The following is a 24,306-nucleotide window of genomic DNA, read 5'->3' as shown; positions in this document are numbered from 1 at the left end:
GTGTCCTGGCATATTGTAAGCACTGAATATATTCCTGTTGACTAATTCTATTTTGAGTGTTTAGAACTTCAAACTTGTTAAAAATACCCTTCAAACGGGCAGCTAGGTGGTGCAGTGGATAAAGCACCGGCCCAGGAGTCAGGAGTACCTGGGTTCAAATCTGGTCTCAAACACTTAATAATTACCTAGCTGTATGGCCTTGGGCAAGCCACTTAACCCCATTTGCCTTGCAAAAACCTAAAAAAAAAAATACCCCTCATAAAGTATCATTACCAGTGCACTGAGGAGGTGAACTCCATTTTCCCATGTTGCATGTTATTGTCTCTTTTCCTGACATTATGAAACCTTCATGACATGTGTAGTTTAATATAGAATTATGTGCATAGGTACTGGATTTCAAATTGTCATCATCTACTTCTGAACTTCTCACTTGGTTAATGGATCCATATTGTATAGCAGGAGGTTCAGAACATGGTTGTTTTTCTGTATAGAGATGAGAACATGATTGTAAAACATAGCACCAAATATAACATTGGAGAAAATAAAATAATCCTTTTGAATTTAAGAAATAACTTAATTTTGATAAAAACATACTATTTTCCATTTAAAAAATTGTTTATGCTTTTTTACCCCTTTCATGATTTTTTGTTCCCATTTGTTCTGATTCATCTTTCACAATATGACTGTTATAGAAATATATTTAATATAGCTATACATGTATAATTTAGATTAGATTATTAGCAATCAAGGGGAGGCATAGGGTAAGGAGGGAGGGAGGGAGAAAAATGTGGAACTCAAAATCTTACCAAAAATTGATTTTGAAAACTATCTTTTTTATATAGTTGGAATAATAAATAAAAATTTAAATTAAAAAACTGCATTATGGATGCATATTTCATAAATGCAGGGATATAGTTAAAAGAATGTTATTGTGTTTTTTCTAGAATTCCTTCCAGTTCTGTGATTTCTCTCTACTGACTCTCTCTCTCTCTCTCTCTCTCTCTCTCTCTCACTGTTGGTGGAGTATAGAAGCACGAGGTATGATTTAAGGGATTTTCTAGGAATCAAATTTCCCCATATACACAGTACTTTAGTTCCAGGGAAGTCCTTTTTTTTAAATTGTCATATATACCATTCTAATTTCTAGAGACTTGTATAAAGTGGAATGAATTTCACTTTGAAAAAAATTTTCTGGCAAGATAGAAAATACTAACCAATACAATGTGGTAATGAATGCCACTGTCCATTTTTACATATTATCTCTTCTTTTCCTTGAAGAATGTAATTTTCATTACAAAAAACAACTATTTTTTCACCATTCTGGTAATTCACTGTTAGATTCATAGCCTGAGCATTTGGTATTTGAGGTGGAGGTGCACATGTTTTCATTTCTGAAAGGCAATAATATGATGTGTTAAATTTTGTTATCAATAATTATACTTAGTGTGTATGTAGGAGTCATGCACAGAAATGCCAAGTTCAAATTAGATGAGTACAAACACAAAATATTATAGAAAATCATTGTTCTAAGAAATTGTAAGAAATTATAAGAAATATCTATTGCTCTTTATCCTTGGCATTAGCTCTTTTCTTTCATTACTTCTATGAATCTCTAATTGACAAATAGTTTTGCAGTCTCCATTCAACACTTTTTCTGTGGCTCATTATGTTGACAAGATGACTAGAGGAAATTCTCCTCTGGAGATATTTCAAGTAATGATCTGGCTAAGAACTATGTGATTCCCAAGGAGAAGAGGAAATGGATATGGGGAGACTGAGCAGTTGGTGATGAATTCTCAGGTAATGCTAAGGCATGAAGTCAAGGGAAAACTACTGCCCTTTGCTTTGTGGTTGTTTTTAGGTTTTGTTTTGTTTTTTGTAAGACAATGGGGTTAAGTGGCTTGCCAAAGGCCACACAGCTAGGTAATTATTAAGTATCTGAGGCTGTATTTGAACTCAGATCCTCCTGACTCCAGGGCCAGTGCTCTATCTATTGCACCACCTAGCAGTCCCCTGCCCTTTGCTTTGAAGGAAAACTGTAAGGTCAGGGATAAAGAAGACCTAAGAATCATATTGATTCTAGACCATATGCAAATGTCAATTTTGGTACTGGTATGCAAAACGAGAAAAAGTTAACATCCAAGCTGACCTTTCTAAATCTTGATGTTCTTTATATTAATAGAGCCAGAAGAGCAAATGAAATTGAAACCAAATATATTAAATGTTTAAAAGTTTTCTTTGGAAAAACAAATAAAAGAATTGGTAAAGAAGATTTTAACATGCATTGAAGACAATCAAAAAGGGGATTTCATTGAAAACTTGTTCATACTGGAAGCATTCTTGACTCTTTTCTTTATGTTTCCCCATGACTGGGCTTGATGATTTTATCTTCCTAATGTTTTTGGCTTCCTTTTCCTTCTTTCCATTTTCAGGGGCATTATGACTCTCAATTAATCTAATATAACCCATTCTCTCAATTAAACAATAGTTATACATAAATCACTAGTTTTCCTACATCTAGTCTTCCCTTTTTCCCTGCCCGTTTCAGGCAATCCTTCATATAGGAAATTGTTGAAAAATCTTCCAAAGTCACAAACAGGTCTGACCATGTTTCTTTTCCGGTCAAAATCATTCATAAATACTCCCTTTCCATTAAAACAGGATTATAAACTTTTTAGAATGGCATTACCGACCTTTTCCATTTCACATTAATTTCCTCACTGTCTAAATTCCAGGAAAACTACACTAACTATTCCTCCAATTCAGTACAGATTCCACTTACTCATATTTCCCATAATGTAGATACAACTAGGTGTTCCAGTTGATAGGGTACTAGATCAGACATCAGGAATGAAGCCATTAATTTTAAATAATTTTTTAATAGCAGAGTCATATAGTTGTGAGATTTCTTCAGCAATATGTGAACTCCAGTGGTCCTTAAGAGTTCCCACCTCCAGCCATTCTACAGGCTACAGGAAGACCAAATCCAACTCTAGAAATTTCCTAAATGTAAGATCCTGAACAAGTTACTTAACTGCTGTAAGCTTCAGTTTCCTCATCTGTAAAATAGGGATAATGATAACACTTTGCTTTACTTTACTAATATCCTAGGGGTAACAGAGAGTCAATTGATTTTGATGAATAGTTAGATCTGGTTTTAAGGAAAATCATGTGAAAAATGGACTAAAGTGGGGAAATATTTGAATCAGCAAAGCCAAGAATAAGGCAATTATAGCAGTACAGGTGAGAAGTGATGATGGAACAACTGTGTAAATGGAGAGAAGTCAGCAAAAAGAAATATCGGAACTCAAAAGGTAAGATTTGGCAACTGACTGACTATGTGGGATGAAGGAGCTGGAGGAGTTGAGGGATATGTCAAGGTTTCAGATGTAGGCTGCTAGAAGAATGATAACTCCTTCAATAGAAGTCTGGGAAATGAAAACACTGGTGTGTGTGTGTGTGTGTGTGTGTGTGTGTGTGTGTGTGTGTGTGTGTAAAATGAGTTTAGCTATGAATATGTGAACTTCAGATAGTTTCATGGCATCTAGTTTGAAATGTCAGATAATTAGTGATAAGTAAACTAAGTTCAGAGGAGAGAATGGGCTGCATATTTATGAATTATTTCTAATAGAAGTGATAAATCAGTGGGAGCTGTTTAGTTTTCAGTCTAATACAATGTTTGACACATAGTATTGCTTAAACAATTATTGAACAGAAAAATGAGTTTAGAAATAGAGAGCCTCAGGGAATATTGACAATTAAGGGGATTGGAATGAATGATGAATCAGTAAAGGAGATGAGATGAGCTAAAAAAAAAAAGACACTGATCAGATAAGAAAGAGGAGAACCAGAATAGTAATATCCAGAGAGGAGAGGATGCAGGGTGAGTTACTCAAAAGAATTAAATTAAGCAGACAGGTTTAATAGTTTGAGAACAAAGAAGAGACTGGCAATTAAAAGATCACTGGTACTATTGCAGAGAACAATTTCAGATGAGTGGTCAGGTTAGAAACTGGATTTCAAAGGGTTGAGGATTAAAGTCACAGAAGAGGAAGTGAATAATAAATATTAGGAGTTTTTCCTAGGAATTTGGCTGATAAAGGGAGGAAATCTATATAGTCTGTCCAGTTGAGGTTCTTAAAGGGTCACTAAAAAGATTTGAAAGACAAGATTCCTTTCTATTTCACAGGAAACCAAGATTTAGCTTCTCCCTATCACCTAAATGATTGGTGTTTTCTCCATTCTCAAATTTTTTTTTTTATTTTCCTGTGTACATGTTAACCTTTTTTTATAGTAGAAAGTAAAATTTTGTGATGGTGTTTAATTTTTGTCTTTTTATATTTGTCAATTACTAGCACTTTATATATGTAGTATGTAACTAATTCTTGTTGAGGTGAAATCTTAAATCAAGGATTATTGAGATTTATCTGAGACACCATTACCTATGCTTCTATGGCTAGAACTGACCTAACAAAATTAGCATCTGCTATTTGTGAATAGTAGAGTAGTAGAGGAAATACTGAATAGAGAAATATGTTCTATACCTAAACTGTTTCCTCTGTACTGGCTATGTCAAATAGTTAACCACCTAATTGGCCTTTCATTAACACTGGATCCCACCTCATTTTCCAAGCTATCTAAATGAAGTCAATGAACTTTAAAGTAGGGATGAGATGAAAGAACCTTTTTGGTTAAGTACCTTGCCCCATTCTGGCAAGAACTTGGTAAATCTCTGCCCCTAGGCATAAGATAAAAGTCCTTATCAGCAAACCATTCCTGATCTAGTGAAAGGACAGTCTCTGAGACTGACTCATCTAAATGAGTATACCTTTCCTTACTACTTGTTCCTCTTATATTGTCCAAAGCTACTGTTGCTGCTAGTCCCCTATGCTCTTTCTCCCTTAGATTTGCTAACCACAGCAATATTTAAATAAACCTTTCTGTCACTAAAAACAAATGAGTCAGTGCTTACTTTTGTGAATTCATCACATACACAATCCAAAACTAGACCACACAAAAACATTTTTAAACCTCATTTTTAAATTTCTTCAATTATTTCCCTCTTTATCAGTTATACATTTGATGAGGTCAGGCCAAACATCAGTAACTAAAGAACAATTTAGCATTAGGAGTTTGTTGAAACCAATACTGAGTAAACCAATAGAGTAAATGGAAAACATTCATATTGGCAACTGCCACATTTATATTTAAGACAAAAATTGTTGATAAGATCCCTTATAAAATTTGTTGACCTTGTGTGAAGTCAGGTAAACTAAAACTTTCTAAAACTTTAGTTTTCTTATTTCTAAACTGTGGGTAATAATGCTTGTACTACTTGCCTCACTTTAGCTTTTTTTTAAAAAAATTGTAAATCTAAAGTGCTATAGATATCTCTTGCACTGTTATGGTTGTTTTCACATTTCTATTTCCAGAGATGAGAATAGGAAATTTATGATGAGGAGCATTTATTTCAGGGAATTAAAATAACACTCTTACCTGGACATATCGGTTCAGGAATCCATTTAACTTTTGAACATTTTGTACTTATGATTTCTGAATACCAGTTACATCTATAATTGACAACAACATCATTAAAATTATTTTGTTTTAGGATGACTTGCCTATCTTCAAAAAATTTTGATGTACATTTCCCAAGTTGATTTCTTTCTAAAAAGAAGAAAAAAATGTAATGACTAAGGTGTCATTTAAATCAGAGAGTTTTAAACATGCAGTCCACAGACTCGACAATAATTGTTAATATATTTAGGAAAATAAATTAAAATATAATAAACTATAGATAACATAACATTTTATAACTAATTCAATATATATCAAGCAGGAATTCTTGTTTAGATTAACACCATACCCACCTTTATACATTTTGTTTCTATTTGTTTGACACCACTTTTTTGGTGTTAATTCATTCATGACACATATGTATCAAGTATCTAATTCTAGCTATTCACTGTTTCACTAACAAACTTAAAATAATTTCAGTTTCAAGGAATGAAAAAGCTATTAACAAGCAAGTGTAGTATTAAAGATGTTATTCCACCCATGTTGTGTAGAGAGAAATGTATAAACAAAGTTAGTAGCTGACATACAAGTCAACTTCTTGACTTGAAAAGTTTGTCACTAAATGGAAGTTTACACTGAGTAAATATCACTCATTTTGATTTTATTATAGTACAACCCAAACATGAGATTAAAATACATATCAATCTATTGGGATTTTCCTTAATTTTGTATCTTTGAGAGAGAGATAAGAGCAATGACCTGATTCCTCTCATAAATTCTTAGTGCCTTTCTTTGTGCAAAACAAAATAGTAATATTTTATTTGTGGAAGTCATTCAGAAAATAATAGACACATGAATCTGTTCCCTTTATAGTCAAAGTATTGGTTTCTCATTGACTTCAAAATATTTGATATCAATATTAACCTAAAAAATGATGGTGTCTTCTAAAATCAAATCTGTCTTATCTGCTTTTCTCTCTCTAATAATAAATATGAATCTCCCCATTGAATTAACAGTCACTGGATGTCACTGACATCCTAGGAAGGAAAATTCTCTTACTTTGTAGAAGTCTAGTCTGATTGATAAGGTAGGAAGGCCATGAGCTGGAAGGGGCAACTCTGCCTAATCTAATGGAATATTTGATAGTGAACATTGTCCCTAAGGAAAGTGATTTGAAGCACAAACTGAGTTGAGGACCTCACCCTTGGGTGGACTAGCAGACTCTTCCCCTTATTACACTGTGAAGGGGCACACATAAGTATTTATTTGGAATCATCCTTGCTCTAATGACTTCAGACTAATGACTGTTTGAGTTTGTGCTCTTCTAAGCTTGTTCTGGGGGCAAAGGCCACATACCCATGTAGACAGGTCCTTAGAAGCCTGGGTCAGTCAAAATTTAAGCTCAGTACTTGTCAGGGTTTGTGTCACTAAAGATGGCCCTAAATTATGTTGGCCATTTAATGGGGCTTTTTTGACCAGTCTAAATTGGTTGATTTCAAATCTAAATTATTAATCTCAAAACCTAAATTTTGGGTAAGGTTTACAATCTTAGGATTTAAACCATGGGAAAGAAACTGATTTCAATCTATTGAAAGAGATTTCCCTATGGGCTTTGCAGTGTTTCACTTTTTCTCTTTGTTCCCATCCCAAATCCCTTCCCCTTTCCTGGAAGGGCAATAGTCCTAGGAGAGTGACTACCTATTCCTAGGGACTAAACCCCTTGAAACCGAACCCCACCTATCCCAACTTGGGAGAAAAAGGAAAAGTGAATATAATTGTTAACTTGCGAAGTTGACAGTCAAACTTTTTTTTTTAATGAAACTGTATTATGTAGACCATCAAGGCTGCAATTTATTAATAAAATAGAATTTTGGAAATATAATTTTGAAATATTTCCTTGTTATAAGAACAATGGCTTTAGCAGTTATATAGGCCTAGAAAAAATTAGACTTATATGGTTCAACTGGAAACAATATTCCATGAGAATGAATATATACATTCAGATTTAATCTAGAAGTGAATGTTAATATTATCTTGTTAATTATGTCCAACCCACTTTCAGGATGTCTACAAAAGAAGTCTTTCAATTTTTATGTAAAATCTTATAGTTTTTTCTTTGTACTATTCAATTATTTAATTATTATTTTAATTCAAATCTTTAAGCAACCTGTGAAAGCTCTTGGAGGTTTCTACCTAGAAAACTGGTCATGTCCTATGAGTACTAAATCAAATTTCTTATATCTCTTCTCCTGGACCAAAAAACAGTAGGTCAACTTAGAATCTTGCCATATTTTAAGTCCATCATATTTTACACTAACTTGATGATAAGAGGAGTGATTTTAGACTATAAAACTTTAATTATATTTCCTAGTATTTACTGTAAAACTTTAATTGTATTTCCTAGTATTTACAGTTTGAAATCTCTGGCTGAATGAGAATGGGAGCTAGAACGATTAAATTGTTCTTTATTTGTTAAGTCTCAAGGGAAGAGACAGGGGAGGAAAGGGTTATTTGGAGTTGGAAATCATTTCCAATTGTCCTTTTAAAAGAAGAGAGACAAAATGTATTATAAATTAAAATGTTACAATTAGTTTTTTATAAATACAAATTTGGTTTGATATTAGTCAAAATTCTGTCCTGAAGGAAATAAAACAAGGTCACATGATATTTGTTATTTGGCATTAAAAAACATATTGGTGGGGCAGTTAGGTGGCATAGGGGATAGAGCATAGGCCCTGGAGTCAGAAGGACCTGAGTTCAAATCTGCACTAAGATACTTACTAATTACCTAGCTATGTGTCCTTGGGCAAGTCACTTAATCCCATTTGAATAATAATAGAACCCATTTTCCAGGGTTGTTGTGAAGATCACATGATTATAAAATACTTGGCAAAGGGTAACTGCTATATGAATGCTGTTTTTATTATCTATCTTCATAAGTTTACACAAGTTCCTGAAATGACAGGTTTTATGTGGTAATCTGGAAGAACATTTAATTAAATTAAGGTCATTTGATTAGTAATATATGAACTTTCTTTCAAATTTTAAATATATAATATTGTTTTTGGTATTATACTCCTAAATTTTTCTTATTTTATGAAATTTGGTAAACAATTTTCTAAGCTATAGTTGTTAAAAAGGGCAATTTATCTTATAATCTAGATGTTAATTTAAAATTGTACTGTTGAGCAATTAAAGGAGTGGGAAGGTCAATCACAAAAAAATAATAAAATAGTTGGGGGGAGGGGACTTGTGGTTTTATCAGCATAAGCACACTAATGTAGAACAATACAACAATTATAAAAAGGTTTGGAAGTCATGACCATACAAGTAAGAAAATATAATGCTTGAATCCTGTGGGAATAGTTAAAATGATTATTTAGTCTTGGAGGTACTTTATTATTTTGTTTGCATATAGGACAGTTAACACAAGCAAGTATAATTCAGGGAATGAATACAAATTTGTCAGGATTAGTTAAATACTCCAGGCTACTTTTGTTTTTTTTGTTTCCCAGATGAGAGCAGGCCGGTAAAAAGGATCTTTAGAAATGAAATTATTGATATTGATTCATAATGATTATGAATATCATATTTATCAATATAAAATCATAATTTTAATATTATTAACCATGTACTGTTATATATTCTATATTATTATTATAATTTTAAAAATTAAAAACATCCAAATTTTTGCTTTTATTAAAAGGCAACACTGACTATTACTTCAAAAAATTATGAAATGGTTAATTGAATTATTTGAAGTTAATATTTTGAACAAGTATCTATACAGGTTGTTTAAAAATAAACATGGTAATTGTATAAAGAAAAGGAAAAGCCTATAATCCTAAAAGGTATTTTTAGAACTGTCTACTCATAAATTCTTATAAATGCTTTATAGGAGTTCTCTGAGTTATGAAGTTCCTTCTGATTAAATGGAAATCTCTACACAAAAGGGGGAGTAATTTTCAAGTCTGCTTTATCTAGACAAATATTTATGCATGTTAATTTAGAGGTTTTCAGCAATAGTAAGTGTTGTTATACTAGGATTTTAAGGAGACTATCATACAATCACTATATGACATTATTTGTAGTGATATATCTAAAGAACAAAAGAAATATTTTGAATAAATTTTAAAGGCCTGATAAATTTTTCTGTTGTGATAAGATATGTTCCCTATGACTTAGAAAAACTGAGACTCTGCCCCAATGTAAAAACTTTTGGCTGAAGAAAAGTAGATCTTATAAACTTTGCTTTAATTAGGCACCTATTTTGTTTTTAAGACATTTGGGATTTATTTTTGAAACTTAAAGATAATTTATACCAATTTAGTTTCAATAAATTCCAATTTTCAAAAAAAATATTTTTGTTTTAAGATTAAATAAGGAGTTATCTGTTGTTTTAGAATTCACCAGTTTAGAATTCACCAATTAATTTACTTCACCAAGATAAAATTTAAGTTGTTTTTAAGAAAGAATTTTTAAGAAAGGATTTACTTTTAGGAAGAAATTTTTAACTTAAAAAAACTTTTGCAAAAGTCACTTATATTTTGAAGAAGGTCTACTAAATTTTCATTTGTTAATTTCATTTGTTAATTTATTACAAGAATAATTTGATATTGGTTACAATTATGTCCAACCTATTGTGATTAATGAGACTGTGGGACCCTGAATACTTTTTTGGGAGTTTTATTCTTCAGTTTGCTGTGCCCTTGCACTGTCTTTAAACGACTGCTTTCACAGAAACAGAGACCACAATTTTGTATCTCAGTGTCTGAGATCTAAAGCTAGTCATGTTGCTGCTTGATCTGAATTTGCTTTCATCCTAGGGTCTAAGACAAGATGCAATTTCTGCAGTCTCTCATTCTTTCAGAATGATATACGCAATTTACAAAACTAAAATTAAAAACCTCTTTTGTTTTTGATTTTCATATTGAAATGTTAAATTAATGATGAATAGTAATTTGTGACCTATCTTGTGTTGCACTAATTAGAAATTCTTATATCTGGTGGTTTAATCTGGAAATTAGAGCAAGTATAGAAAACTGGAAAATGCATACATAAAAATCAACTAAAGTTGTTTTCATTGTTTAAAGGAATTCTGAGAGCAATAGTCTATATGTCTACTTGAACATGGTTAATAACTAAACATATTTACTATAGACAATATTTCATAAAATCTGTTCCCTATACGAAATTTGAGATTATTGTATTTATATATCCCATTTTTTGTCATTTTTAAGTACCTTAAAGCAAAATCATTTGTGCAATATTGACAAGATAAATTGTGATTTTTCTGTGATGAATCTCTTGCTGTTACCAATATTGAAATAGAGTCAATACTTATTATCTAAGATGTTTGATCCTTGAAAGCTGAACTCAACTGAAGCTCTTATTTTATTATTTATATTATTAGATCCATCTATTATTAGAAATTGCTGTTTAAGACCTAGAGGGATTGTTAACTGATATTTTTCTGAGTCTGAATCCAGGTATGATTATCAAGGAATGCTATTTAGTCAATGATTCATGATGCCTGCACCCCCATGGAGCTTTATATGCATACAAGGCAGATGGGGCTCTTATAGGAAAGGTTGGGAGAACAACAATCAGCTTGAGATGAGGTAGAATTCTCTTGACTTAATTTTTCTACTATGACATTTCCAATATCCTACCTGGCTGACTTTCAGCCTGGATCAATGCAGCTGACCATCTATATATCCTTTGCCTTAATCTGATGTCAAAATAAAGAAACACATTCCCTTATGTCCCTATTTTTTAATGACAATTTTTTAAATCATGTCAGATAATCAGTATGAACACAATATTAAATTTTTATCTTATAGATGAATAATGAGCACATGTGAAGTACTAAAATAAGACACAGGTATAAAATAGATGAAGAGCTTAAGTATAAGCACAGCAAATCCAACTTGGGAGGGGAGATACAGGAAGGGAAGTTAAGAGGAAAGAAAGTGAAAATGTAATTGGGAGCAGGGAAAATTCCTATTGAGCAAATTCCTTCTCTTTCACTTTCTTCTTTAGGAAAAAAAAAGGAGGGGATGGACAAAGAAGGAAAATGATACAAGACTACTAATAAAAAGGGAGAGATACACAATTTGAAATAATTGAGAAATATAAAAGGGATAAGCTTGCATATAAAATAGAAGAGGATAGTAGAAAAGATAAGAAAGCAGAATTCAACAATATGTTACTTATATAAAACATACTTGAAATTGAATTATTAATAGTGAGTAGAAAGATTGTAGACCAAAATCTCATGCTTCAAGTAATTCTGATACTGAGATAACTCTAGAATTCTGAAATTCTAGAGAAGTAAAGATAGCAATTGTGACTTCAGATAGGACAATAAAAACAGATATTATATAAAAAAGAGATAAGAAGGGAGCTCATCTTGAGCTTGAAAAGTATCAGAGATAATAAATCAATTGCTTCCAATAAACCAATCCTTTCTGGGTTTACTACTAAGTCTCTAGTCTGTTTTCTCCATAATAGCCTAGAAGCCTTCTCTCCCTGGAAGATTTCTTTGTCCCTGTAGTCACTTTTTCTGAATGAACAGTCCTTCTGAGAATCTCCATTTTAAGGAAATTCACAGGTTACCCATTTCACCATTTCATTCTTCTATATACTCTATATATGACCTCACAGACTGCTTTATCCACCTTGCCTCACTGTGAAATTATTTCAAATCTGTTTGGAAAGGAATGTTGAGGTAGTTCAGTTGGGTCCTGATCTGTGTACTCTTTCATCATAGCTATGCCTCATGCCAGAGCTCTTCCCCAGCTTTAGTAGATAGTGTCTAGTTGGTTATACAAATCTGGAAACTATTTGCATAGACAAAGATTGAATTAATGGTATAAATGTTGAGACCAATAAGTGATCAAGAGAGATTCAGTATCAGAAGAGAATCTTAGGGAGGAAGTCATGATTAGTGGTGTTCCACATACAAAGTTTGAATAGACTGAGAAGTCATCAAATAAGAAAAACAGGAGAGAATGATTTCATGAAAAACCAGAAAGGACAAAGTATTCACATAGTGTCACATTCTGAGGAAGTCAGGAAGCATGAGGACTGAACAAAAGTCATTATATATTGTCAATAAGAGATAATCACTGGGGGCACCTGGGTGGTGCAGTGGATAGAGCCCTAGCCTTGGAGTCAGGAGGACACTGACTTCAAATCCAACCTCAGACACTTACTAATTGCCTAGCTGTGTGACCTTGGGCAAGTCACTCTTAACTCCATGGCCTTAAATAAATAAAATTTAAAAACAAGAGATCATTAATAACCTTGGAACGTGTGGTTTCATTTGAATGATGAGGGGAGAAGCCAGGTCACAGAGGGATTAATGGATCAGAGTTGGGAGGAATGGAAGTGGAGACACCTTCTATGAATGGTATTCTGAAGTAGTTTAAGAAAGCATAAGGAAAGAAATGTAGGATAAAAGCTAAAGGTAATGATTAGATGAGTTTAAGTTTTCTTAAGATGGCTGATAATTTGCCTCATATTTTACAGGATACATTGGGACTATTTGCCATGAGTTTCTCCTTCTCCCCTTTTCCTCATTTTATTTTGCTCACATGTTTCTTTCTAGTATCTTCTCCTTCACCCCATTTCACTTAGAGAGGTGGTCCCATTCTTTGCCAAATCTAACTCCACTTGTACAGTAATATCATTCCATCCCATTCATCAAATATATTTTCCTTTTCTGACATCCCTTCATTATGGCTAATTTTCAATTCCTCATGTTCTCCTGGTTTCTTTCATATTTCTTACCAAAATTTCCATATTTCCCCAATACTCAAAAAAATCTTCACTTCATCCTTCTAACCTCCAAAAGTACTGTCTTATATCTCTTCTGACTTTAGTACCTTAAACTCCTTGAAAAAAATTGTTTGTAATAGGTACCTTCACAGTCCTCTCACTTCCTTCTTAATCCCTCCTAACATAGCTCCTAAATTAGTCATGCCACTAAAATAGCTCTTTAGTCTCTTGGCTCACAAATTCATTGACATTTTCTCATTCTTCTAAAGATCTATTGAGCCTTTGATATTGCTAATTACCCTGTCTTCCTTGATACTCTACCCTTAATCTCATATATTGACTAATCCAGGGAAATATCAACTGATCAGGGTTGCCCTAATCGTCATCTCTCTTGCTCCTGCTGATATAAAATGAAAAAGTTTATCTAGAAGACCACTGGTTTCCGGTATAACTCCAGATTCATGATAGGAAATATGTGTCAAGTTAAGGAAGAAATGGCCACTCTGGCAGGTGGCATAGTTATGATGAAAGAGTACACAGGTGAGGACCCACCTGAACTATCTCAACATTCCTTTCCAAACAAATTTGAAATAATTTCACAAATAAAATTTTGGAATGGCAGAGTCAACAAAAGACTAAAGAGAGACATTTGTTCAAACTAAGACAAATTAGGAGGACACTAAGAGTGGTCTATAACACATGGGTGGGCACTAGCTATTTTTGTTAGAGGAGGAAGAGGTCTATAAAAGCAGTAGCAGCTTCAGGAGTTCTTAATCCAGAAACAGTGAGGGGCCATTCAACTGGTCAGAAAGAGATTATAGGGGCCACTTTGCTAGTACTGATTCATAACTCTATTGTCTATAACCAGTTCTGAGCCACAATTCCAGGATGGCAGGGGACAGTTATGGCTGGTCACAGAGTGGTATTAATCTTGGAAAAAGTTCCAAGGCCAAGGGGAATACTGCTATTTCTGACTGCAAGAGAGCAGTGGTTCTTCTTAGAACAGACAAGCAGTCCTGGGACTTGAAGGGGACTATGATGGCATCACCAGCTTTGGGAGAGAGTCAGAAGCTGAAAAGGGGCTCAGGCAACTAGACAGAAAGAAATTATAGGGGACCCTTTGCTGGCATTGGATGAAACTGTTACCGCTTGACAACTCTTTTGTCTATAAGCAGAACCCACAAAAAAACCCCGAGTGAAACAATTTTCCAACCCAAAACAACTTGGAAGATCTGGGAGAAGGGTCTTAAGAAAAAAATGTTCTATATCACCATAGCTTGGAGAAAGACAAATTTTAAAAAACTCTGAGCTTTACCCTTACACCTATGAGAAATGATAAATGCTGGATGGGATGAGAGAAAACATTAATAAATTGTTGATAGAGTAGTGAGCTGGTCTAATTACTTTAGAGAACAATTTTGAACTATGCCCAAAGTTTTATAAAAATGGTACTCCCCTTTTGATCTAGCCATACCACTATGAGGTCTTTATCCAAAAGAGATCAAAACAAAAAAAAAAGGAAAAAGACCTAGATATCTAAAAATATATATAGTAGCTCTTTTTGTGTTTTCAAAGAATTGGAAATTGAGGAAATGCTCATCATTTGGAGAGTAGCTAACCAAATTGTAGTGAATGAATGTCATATAGTTCTACTGTTCTAGAAGAAATAATAACTAATAATGAACTAAGAAATAATAACTAAATAATGAACTAAGGCAAAGTGAAGTAAAAATGGGATATTACAGTGTACAGCAATAGCAATGATGAAATGATAATCAACTGTGATAGACTGATCAGTACAATAATTCAAGATAATACCAAAGCACTTAAGATGAAAAAATGTTAACTTTTTTCCAGAGAAAGAACTGATGAACCATATTTTAAACTGACTATAATTTTCTCACTTTTGAAGAGGTTTTTTTTGTGATATGGGAAATATGGAAATGTTTTGCATTATTTCACATGCTTAAATTATATAATATCATTTGCCTTCTCAGGGGCTGGAGAAAGTGTGGGGAAAAGGGAGAGGATCTGGAATTCAAAATTTAAAAATAAGGAAGGAATATATAGTGAATTCTGACATATATAGTGGACTTCAACTGGTTATTTGAACTTATGAAGATTGAGTACAACATAGAGGAAGGGCTCTTGCTGGAAAAAGAAGTGAGGTAAAAGCTTAGGAATTTAAGATTTCTTTTTACATTGCTTCAAATAGGAAACATTGGAGTATATGCTTGTTAAATTTGGAAGCATATATATGTTTATTAAGCCACATCAATTTTGAATTATGAATTAATTAATGTCTCATTAATTAATCATAACCGGCAAGGTTATTAATTATTGAGACCTTTGAATAATTTTGCAAATATAATTTTTAAATATCATAAAGAAATGTAAACATTTGTTGACAATAACATTTTTGATTATCAAATTGCTAATTGAAAAAACAACTTATTTACCAATGCATGTAGGGATTTGTGTCCAGTTTCCAAGTTTACATGTAACTGTCTTACTTCCAACCATTGTAAAACCATTGTCACAGCCATATTCCACTGAAGCCCCATGCAAAAATGACAGTTCAGTAGTCTGAACACGACCATGGACAAGTTCAGGCACATCTGCACATATTCTTTTTTCCTCTAAATTAAGCATAAATATGATTAAATTATATTTTTAGAAAAAATAAAAATAAATCTCTCTTCTTCATATATGTACAAAGAAGGACAACATAAAGTTATTCAAAATATAGTTTAAAAATACATTACCAATACAAGTGGGCAAGGTTGTCCATTCTCCATCATTGCATTTTATTTCTCTAGGTCCTTTCCTTACAAACCCAAGATCACAATTATACTCTACTATATCATTATGGCAATATTCCTCATTGGTTGAATCCTTAGGTCTTCCATTCAGAAGTTCAGGTGGTGGCTCACAACATTTTACTTCCTCTACAACAGAAAAGTAATGTAAGCAAATTTAAAAATCATATAGATTGCTGGATCATTGATTTAGAATTGGAAGGGATCTCAGAGGTCATTGAATCCAAACCCCTCATTTTACATTTGAAGACCAGAGAGCTTAGATGATTTACCTAATGTTACACAAGTGGTAAATAGCAAAGCTGAGATTTGCACTTGGGTCTTCTGACTCTTTCTAGTGCTCTTTTCATTGAATCGTACTTGATTCTGTCACCCAGAATGTTAACTACCAACACATTCAGTTTTGTATTTTCTGCAAATTTCATCCAGACCTTTAGCCAAGTCATAATAAAAACATTAGACATCAGCGTGAAGCAGCCTGGGGCAGTCTGCTGGAATCCTCCTTCCAGGATGACATCAAAGTACAATATTCTTTTTCCATTCAACCATTTAGCCAACTCTAAAGACATCTGCTTCTACTATCATCTAGCCATAAGACTTTCTCAAATCCTTCCATTATCATTTATTTTAGTGATTCCTTTTTCTAATAGTTCCTTGCAGTTACTCTTTACCCTATGATCTTTATAGTCAGTTATGTCCTGGGAAATTTATAAACTTTCCAATTAACTTGTTATGCAACAAATAGGAAGCCAAAAAACAATTTACAAATAGAAGAGCAAATGTCATCATGCTTATAGGATATCCTTAGGCCTAGGAGATTTGGTCTAGTTGTCTTTTTGAATCAAATTGCCAACAAATTTATCCAGATACTGACAATGCAATGAGTAAATTTCTGATTATTAGTGTGGTCTTCCTACTAGTTGAAAAATTGCTGCATTAAACTATGCTATGATAGGCTAACATTAATTCTAAAATCTTAGACTTAATTCTTTCTCATTGCTGTTAATCCCAGATGTACTGAAAGAATACTTAATCCAAAAGAATTAGTATCTTTAGTTTTCACAGAATCACTTTAATGCTTAATAAATCGGTGTAATTATGGTTTACTGTTGGTTTACTGTCCAATTTATATTCCTATATCATCAGACTCCAAACCTAGAATACTCCCACCACAAACTTCCTCTTTTCCTACCCATATACTAACACACCAAGTTGGAGGAAATCATTTAACCCTGCTGTTGTGGACAAACTATGAAATATTTCCTCTTATTTCCTCTTGTCCATAAAGAACATAGAAAATAAGAAGTTTAACTTGCATATTCAGTGTAGATAGGAAAATGCCTCATGATCCCCATCAGCCTGTTTAGAGTGTCATTATTCTTTGCAGATAGCAAAAAAAGCAAACGTTGAAGGAAAAATATTCTCTTAATATCCTTCATCACTTTAATTTCTATCTTGACAAACTAAGGCAAATATAAATTATTACATGATAACCTAAAATACACTATGTGAAAACTACAGCAAAGATACATATACCAAGATTAGAGGAGTTATTGCATTGTTGTTATCACCAATTTTAAGAAGAAATGTTTACGTTTACATGTAGGAATATGAGGGGACCATCCAAAATGGTAGCACTGCACTGAGTGTGCTCCAACTAGTTTTAATCCATTAGAGCATCGAAATGTTAGCACATCTCCAACTTTATATTTCTCTTCTCTGGGATTAGGAATTAAACTTGATTGTAGAAGAGGGAGTTCACATGCTTTTTCTAAAAATAAAGTAAAAATAAAATAAATGCTTCAACTTTTTGAAGTTCATTATTTGTTCATCAAATATTTGCTATGATCTAAAACATTTTTAAGCAGTGGCTATCAGAAAGTTTAGTTCTCTTCCTTCAAAATACTAACAATGTAGTTAAATATCATAAAATTATATATAAGGTCCTTCTGGTAAACAACATGAAAATAAAAGTCTCTTTTCCTCAAATAAATTAGAATGAATAATCTAATGGCAGAGGGAAGGAAAGAGAGAGGATGCATAGAAAAAATTACATAAAGGAAAACATTTATGAATGGATTAAAATTCAATGGCTTGTTGAAACTTCAATTTCAGGATTGTCAAAATTAACCAGAGAAAGGAATGTAGAAAATATATCACTTGGATTATTATTAAAATATAATATTATAGGTTTGTTCAATAGAAAAATATTTTTCTAGAGATCATAAAGTTGAAGCCGATTAGTGAACAAATTACAGCATCATATAGTCATTACTTCAAACTCCAAAAGCAGAATCCATCCTTTTACAATATATACTCCTATATAGTTATTGAAGAAAAAACACAATACATATACAAACAAAATGCTTATATATATATATATATATATATATATATATATATGTATATATATGCACACAGATAAATACATTATTTTAACTGATTTATACTATAAACATATAATACTCAAATTCATGATTCTGGAAAGTTATTTGTTTTATGATATCTCATGGTTTTCAATGTATTCAAACTTGATATGAACCATATCTTAAATTTTATATATTATATATTAATTAGAAAATTAGAGAGGTTTTCCCATTGAAAATAATTTTTTGCCATTACCAAGATATGACAAAACATATTGATTAGCAAAACATGCACTTTGTTACATATTTAAAACACAGTTCAATTGTGAAAAACAATTAAACTTGAATCAAAAAATATGAATACTATCAATTTCTAATATCAAATACATTAGTTTAAAAGCTTAAAGAAAAAATAATGACAGCTAAATTAATGAAAATGGATTAATTATAAGTGGAACCTACAGTAGTAAATAACTACAATGAAAGACAAATCTACAATAGTCTCCTGGGAAAGAAATTTCAGGAAGAACTATGACAAGGAAGCTATAGAAGTTCCCAATGCTTATCATATAAAGGAGGGAGAACAAAAAACACATTTTCATAATAAGCATAAACATATGAATTCATTTTAAGGAGTAAGCTAGGAAACATTTGGACAATGGCTTTAATATTCAAATAATCTGAATTCCTTCTGTGCTCCCCAAATAAGATCCTTATTTCCTGAGTTTTAAGGGTGAACTCTAAAACATTTATTCATTCCTACCCATCATAATTCTGAACAAATAGCTTAAATTAGGGACATTAATCCTGGAATTACTAATTGTCTAGATGTAAAACTTCACTTGAAATTGATTTGGCATTTTCCATTACCTTTGGAGCAATCACTAATGACTTGGAAAAAAAATTCTTTTTATCAAAATATTAATATTAGGATGCCCCAAGGGCAATAAAAATGTGCATACCCTCTGATCCAGCAATACCACTACTTGGTCTATACCCTGAAGAGATTATGAAAAAGGGTAGAAAAATCACTTGTACAAAAATATTCACAGCAGCCCTGTTTGTGGTGGCAAAAAAAAAATGGGAAATTAAGTGAATGTCCTTCAATTGAGGAATGACTTAACAAACTGTGGTATAAGTACGTCATGGAACACTATTGTTCTATTAGAAACCAGGAGGGATGGGAATTCATGGAAGCCTGGAAGGATTTGCATGACCTGATGCTGATTGAGAAGAGCAGAACCAGAAGAACATTGTACACCCTAACAGCAACATGAGAATGGTGATCAAACTTAATGGACTTGCTCATTCCATCAGTGCAACAATCAGGCACAATTTGGGGATATCTGGATTGGAGAATGCCATCTGTATCCTGACAAAGAATTGTGGAGCTCGAACAAAGACCAAGGACTATTATCTTTAATTTGGGGGGGGGGGACCTATTATTTTATTATATAATTCTGCTATCTCTCTTACACATTTTTCTTCCTTAAGGATATGATTTGTCTCTCATCACTTCCAACTTAGATCAATGTATACCATGGAAACAATGTAAAGACTAACAAACTGCCTTCTGGGGGGGGGGGGGGAGATTGGGGGGGAAATTGTAAAACTAAAAATAAAGAAAATCTTAAAAAATATATTGATACTAGCAAATAATTCTTTTGAAACATAGTTTTATCAGTGGAAATCACAATCAATATATTACCCCATTTGCCTTAACTATGAACTGTAGAACCACTAGCCCTTTCCACCTATTCTGCATTTTGAACCCTCATATTTAGGTAGTACCCCCTTTTTAGAATATGACATGTTTGAGTGGGGGAACTATGTGTTACTTTAATTTTATCTCTCCAATCCTGAGCAAAGTGCTTAAAACATATTAAGTGCTTAACATATGTATTATTCATTGAAAACATTGGAATTGGAATCCACCTATCCATAAATCCTAACAAAATGTTATTAAGCTCAGGAAAAGTAACTTACCATAGCATTCAATTAAAATAGGCCACTCGTCAACATCACATATTTTGAAACCTTTGGTTTGCCCAGCTGTGATTTCATATCCATCCATGCATTCATATTCTAATTTTTCGTGAGGCTTCAGAAATTCCTTATTTCCTTTGTATCTTGCATTTTCAAATTGTGGAATATCACAGATTTCTAAATCCAAAAAAATAAAGCTGGAATTTTATCTCTGAGATAACCTCAACAAATCAGACCTCACAGAAAGTCATTTCTTCCTTACTGACTTTTTAAAATCAAGATTGAATACAGTTCTATACCTTAAACAATAAATAAGTATTCTACATTTTTTTCTGGAAATCTGTATTTCTAGGAATTCATTTAATGATTACTCCAAGTGCTGTCCCAGAGGATAACCATTTTGACATTATTTAATAATGAAGTGTCTGAATTAAATATAAAGTTTTGAAAATAATTTATATGGACTACCAGTTTCTCTATGAAGAATCTAAAGTAGAAAAGGAGTGCATATCTAATATTTATATTACATAATCCCCCATGGAGTTGGCACATAAATCACAAATAACAGAAAATTCATTTTGTTTACAACTCTATAGACATGTGTCAATTACTCTTGTGGTTGTTATACCCCAGTAAAAAGCTTAAGGTATAATAAAGGTCCTCTTTCAGGACACTAAGGTGTCATTTGGTGTACTTGAAAATTAATACACTGAATCAATGTGCTATAATTAATTACTGTTTCTGAGAATTAAAATAATTGAGTCCCTAACTTACTATCAGATGTAACTTGATCATCAAGGAGAATTATGTTGTCATAATAAAGAAAACACAAGATTTTTAGGACAAGACTTGAATTCAGATTTCAATTTTAGTACCTAAAAATGTTGAAATCTTGAATAAAATCACTTAAAATTCTTGGGCCTCAGGTTACTAATCTGCTTGAATAACATGAGGAGGAATTATCTAGATGATTGCTGGAGTTCTTCCAGCTTTGTATGGCTATATAAAATCTACATATTAATATGTGAAAGTTTTACTCATGAAACAAATATAGGGAGAATCAAAAGTACAATTCAAATATCAAACCAAGAACTTAAAGTTATACTGTGAAATCTGAACCTAAATTTATTCTTTGAACTTCAAGAAATAGAGTTCATTGTAAATAAATGTTATTTATTTATTATTTTCAAGAAATGTGACAAAAGCAGAGATTATTTAAGATTAGAACTTCTGGAATGATTAATAAATTTATGTAAATTAAGCTTTTACTTGTAGCATGTTTATTAAACATCTACTATGAGACAAATTTTATGATAGGAGTTGGGAATATAAAGATTGAAAGGAACTAATGCCTGTTTCAAGGGGATTCATATTTTATTCAATTGAGAAGACAAACTATGCATGTGTGTGTGTGTGTGTGTGTGTGTGTGTGTGTGTGTGTGAGGATACTAAAAAAAAGATTTATTTGGTACTTGAGATGAGTTTCAAAGGAGATTAGTTATTCTAAGAGACAGTAATGAAGAGTGCAATTCAGACATCCTGAAAAGCCAGTCAAAATGTATGGACAAAGGAGACCCAAGTGAAGGGTTGTTATGCCAAATTCTTTCTGTGTCTAAAAATTGCTAGCACATTCTTTGACTAAAGAACTTTTGAGTATGGAGTGTTATGTTTAGATCTTCAGAAAATCTCCATATATAGGTCTTTCTGACACCACAGCAAAGATAAAAAGTGCCAGTATCTCCAGGATCTTCCTTAGTAGAATCAAACAAAGGCATGGATTTGTCTGGTTCCATTGAGGACTTGAAAGTTACAAAACCTCATTCCCCTCTTTTAACCTTCAATCATTATCACATGACATAGAATCATCTTTTTTTCTTTTCTTTTTATTAGAGAGCATGTGATCAGTTTTACAATTGTAGAGAACCAGGGATAGGGAAGTAGTAAAAGAGGAGAATGAAAGAGGAACCAAAAAAAAATCCAATGACCTCTCTACACTGCTAGGAATCTTCTGTTTCATTGATTTTTTGTTTTGTTTTTTGTTTTTTAGGTTTTTGCAAGGCAGATGAGGTTAAGTGGCTTGCCCAAGGCCACACAGCTAGGTAATTATTAAGTGTCTGAGACCGGGTTTGAACCCAGGTACTCCTGACTCCAAGGCCAGTGCTTAATCCACTAGGCCACCTAGCCACCCCTGTCTCATTGATTTTTACTAACTTTATTAAACCCTGGTAAAGGCAGGTACATTTATGCATAGAGAGAAATTGGATAGAACACAGAGAATTTTGCCTACTACAAAAGAACTATACTCACAAATACATGTCAAGACAGAGCTGAAGGAAATCTTTTGGTCCACCCCCCCACCACCATTTTATAGCTTGGAAAACAGAGATCTAGAGAGGCTGAATAACTTGCTTGCAGTAGCACAACTAATTAGTAGTGAAAAAAAAGAGATTAGAAGCAGATATTCAGGAACAGAGCAATTCACCATTACCATTTTTTACCACTATTCTATACTGCCTTTCAAATTACAAACACTGAAAATTAAACCATCCAAATAATAAATGCCTTTTATTATATCTAATGAAACCTTTCTTTGCTTATAAGTATGGTACAGTAGAAGATGTTTCTCAAACAAAATTCAGGAAGAGAGTGAATAAAATGTTAAATTACTCACTGATACACTTTGGTTGATTCACCCACCCATTTTGCCCACATTTGATAGATCCTTCTCTTTTTCCTTCGGTTGTTGCATATCCTTGTTTGCATTGATACCTTGCTTCTGAATTGATACGGTAATTTGCTTTTGCTTCAGAAAAAAATCCATTATCAACATGATTTTTGAGATAGCACATTTCTGAAAGAGAAGAATCATAAGCAAATACCTGACATAAGTTCATTGATGTCTTTGAAGGAAAGCAATAAATAAAACAGTGACATCAAAAAAAGTGTTAGTTTTATAAAAACCAATCTGCTTTATTCATTGAAATGACCTTGATAAGGTAACACTGTTAACAGTTGGTCACCCCTCAGACTGTTGGAGTACTTTCAAATTATAGGTCAAATAACTATATATATATATGTCCTTGTAGCATAAATCCCTGAAGAACATACAGATTCTGATTGCTAGCTCATTGGTCAGGGAATGATCCTTTGAGTTGTGCTCTGACCTTCTCTTGAAATTTGGACACAGGATTTGTTTTCATAAGTAGTTCAGGGGAATCCTGGGACCTAGATATCTCTGATATTTCCTTAGGCAATTTTGAATTTCCCAGGAATAGTAAAATCAATCTGTCAACTTGAAAATCTTTAAGCAGAGTTAATTTAGGTCAGAATTGGATTTCTCTCCTTCCCTGCAATGAAAATTCACTGAGGCTGGAAATAATAAAGAGGAATCTAGTGCAGCTTAAATGAGTCAGCCTCTCTAAATAATTCTCCACAAATGACCATCAAGCCTCTGATTGAAGACTTCCTTTGGTTATGAATTCACCATGTAGCAGGGCAGTTTTTTGATAGCAATAACTGTTAGGAAGTTTTCCTTATGCTGGGGCATTGTTTTCCTCTACTACTTTTTCTTAGCCTTGTCTTCTACAGCCAATAAAACAATTCTAAATGCTCTTCCACACACTTTTCTACCTCATACTCAGTCATTTAGCAAACAAATACATCCTATTTGCCAAGCCAAGTCCTCTACTTAACCATGAGAATCCAAAGAAAAACCAAAAAGGTGGCCCTATTGTTAAGGAAGTCACATTCTACAAAAAGAATAACCCATAAATAAGAACATACAATGTAAGGTAAAAAGTAATCTCAAAAAGAAGGTAATTGGAAGTGAGGTGACT

General features: G+C 32.7%; 1 protein-coding gene across 1 annotated transcript in view; it reads right to left on the bottom strand.

The window, feature by feature from the left end:
• Positions 1–238: 238 nt before the first annotated feature.
• The window catches only part of CFH (complement factor H), a 90,411-nt gene continuing 66,343 nt past the window's right edge, over positions 239–24,306 (bottom strand). The window contains exons 10-17 of the mRNA XM_074222276.1: positions 23,142–23,321; positions 20,471–20,647; positions 17,713–17,889; positions 16,065–16,247; positions 15,759–15,938; positions 5,497–5,667; positions 1,215–1,391; positions 239–483 (exon numbers count right to left, since the gene is read on the bottom strand). Of these exons, the coding sequence (XP_074078377.1) occupies positions 257–483; positions 1,215–1,391; positions 5,497–5,667; positions 15,759–15,938; positions 16,065–16,247; positions 17,713–17,889; positions 20,471–20,647; positions 23,142–23,321 (1,472 nt within the window). The 3' untranslated portion in view covers positions 239–256. The remainder of the gene's footprint in view (positions 484–1,214; positions 1,392–5,496; positions 5,668–15,758; positions 15,939–16,064; positions 16,248–17,712; positions 17,890–20,470; positions 20,648–23,141; positions 23,322–24,306) is intronic.

This window comes from Macrotis lagotis, chromosome 2, assembly GCF_037893015.1.
Source record: "Macrotis lagotis isolate mMagLag1 chromosome 2, bilby.v1.9.chrom.fasta, whole genome shotgun sequence".
In the NCBI taxonomy this organism is placed as follows: Eukaryota; Metazoa; Chordata; class Mammalia; order Peramelemorphia; family Peramelidae; genus Macrotis; species Macrotis lagotis.
Note: the sequence above shows the minus strand (reverse complement) of the source record. Positions and strands in the feature narration are given on the sequence as shown.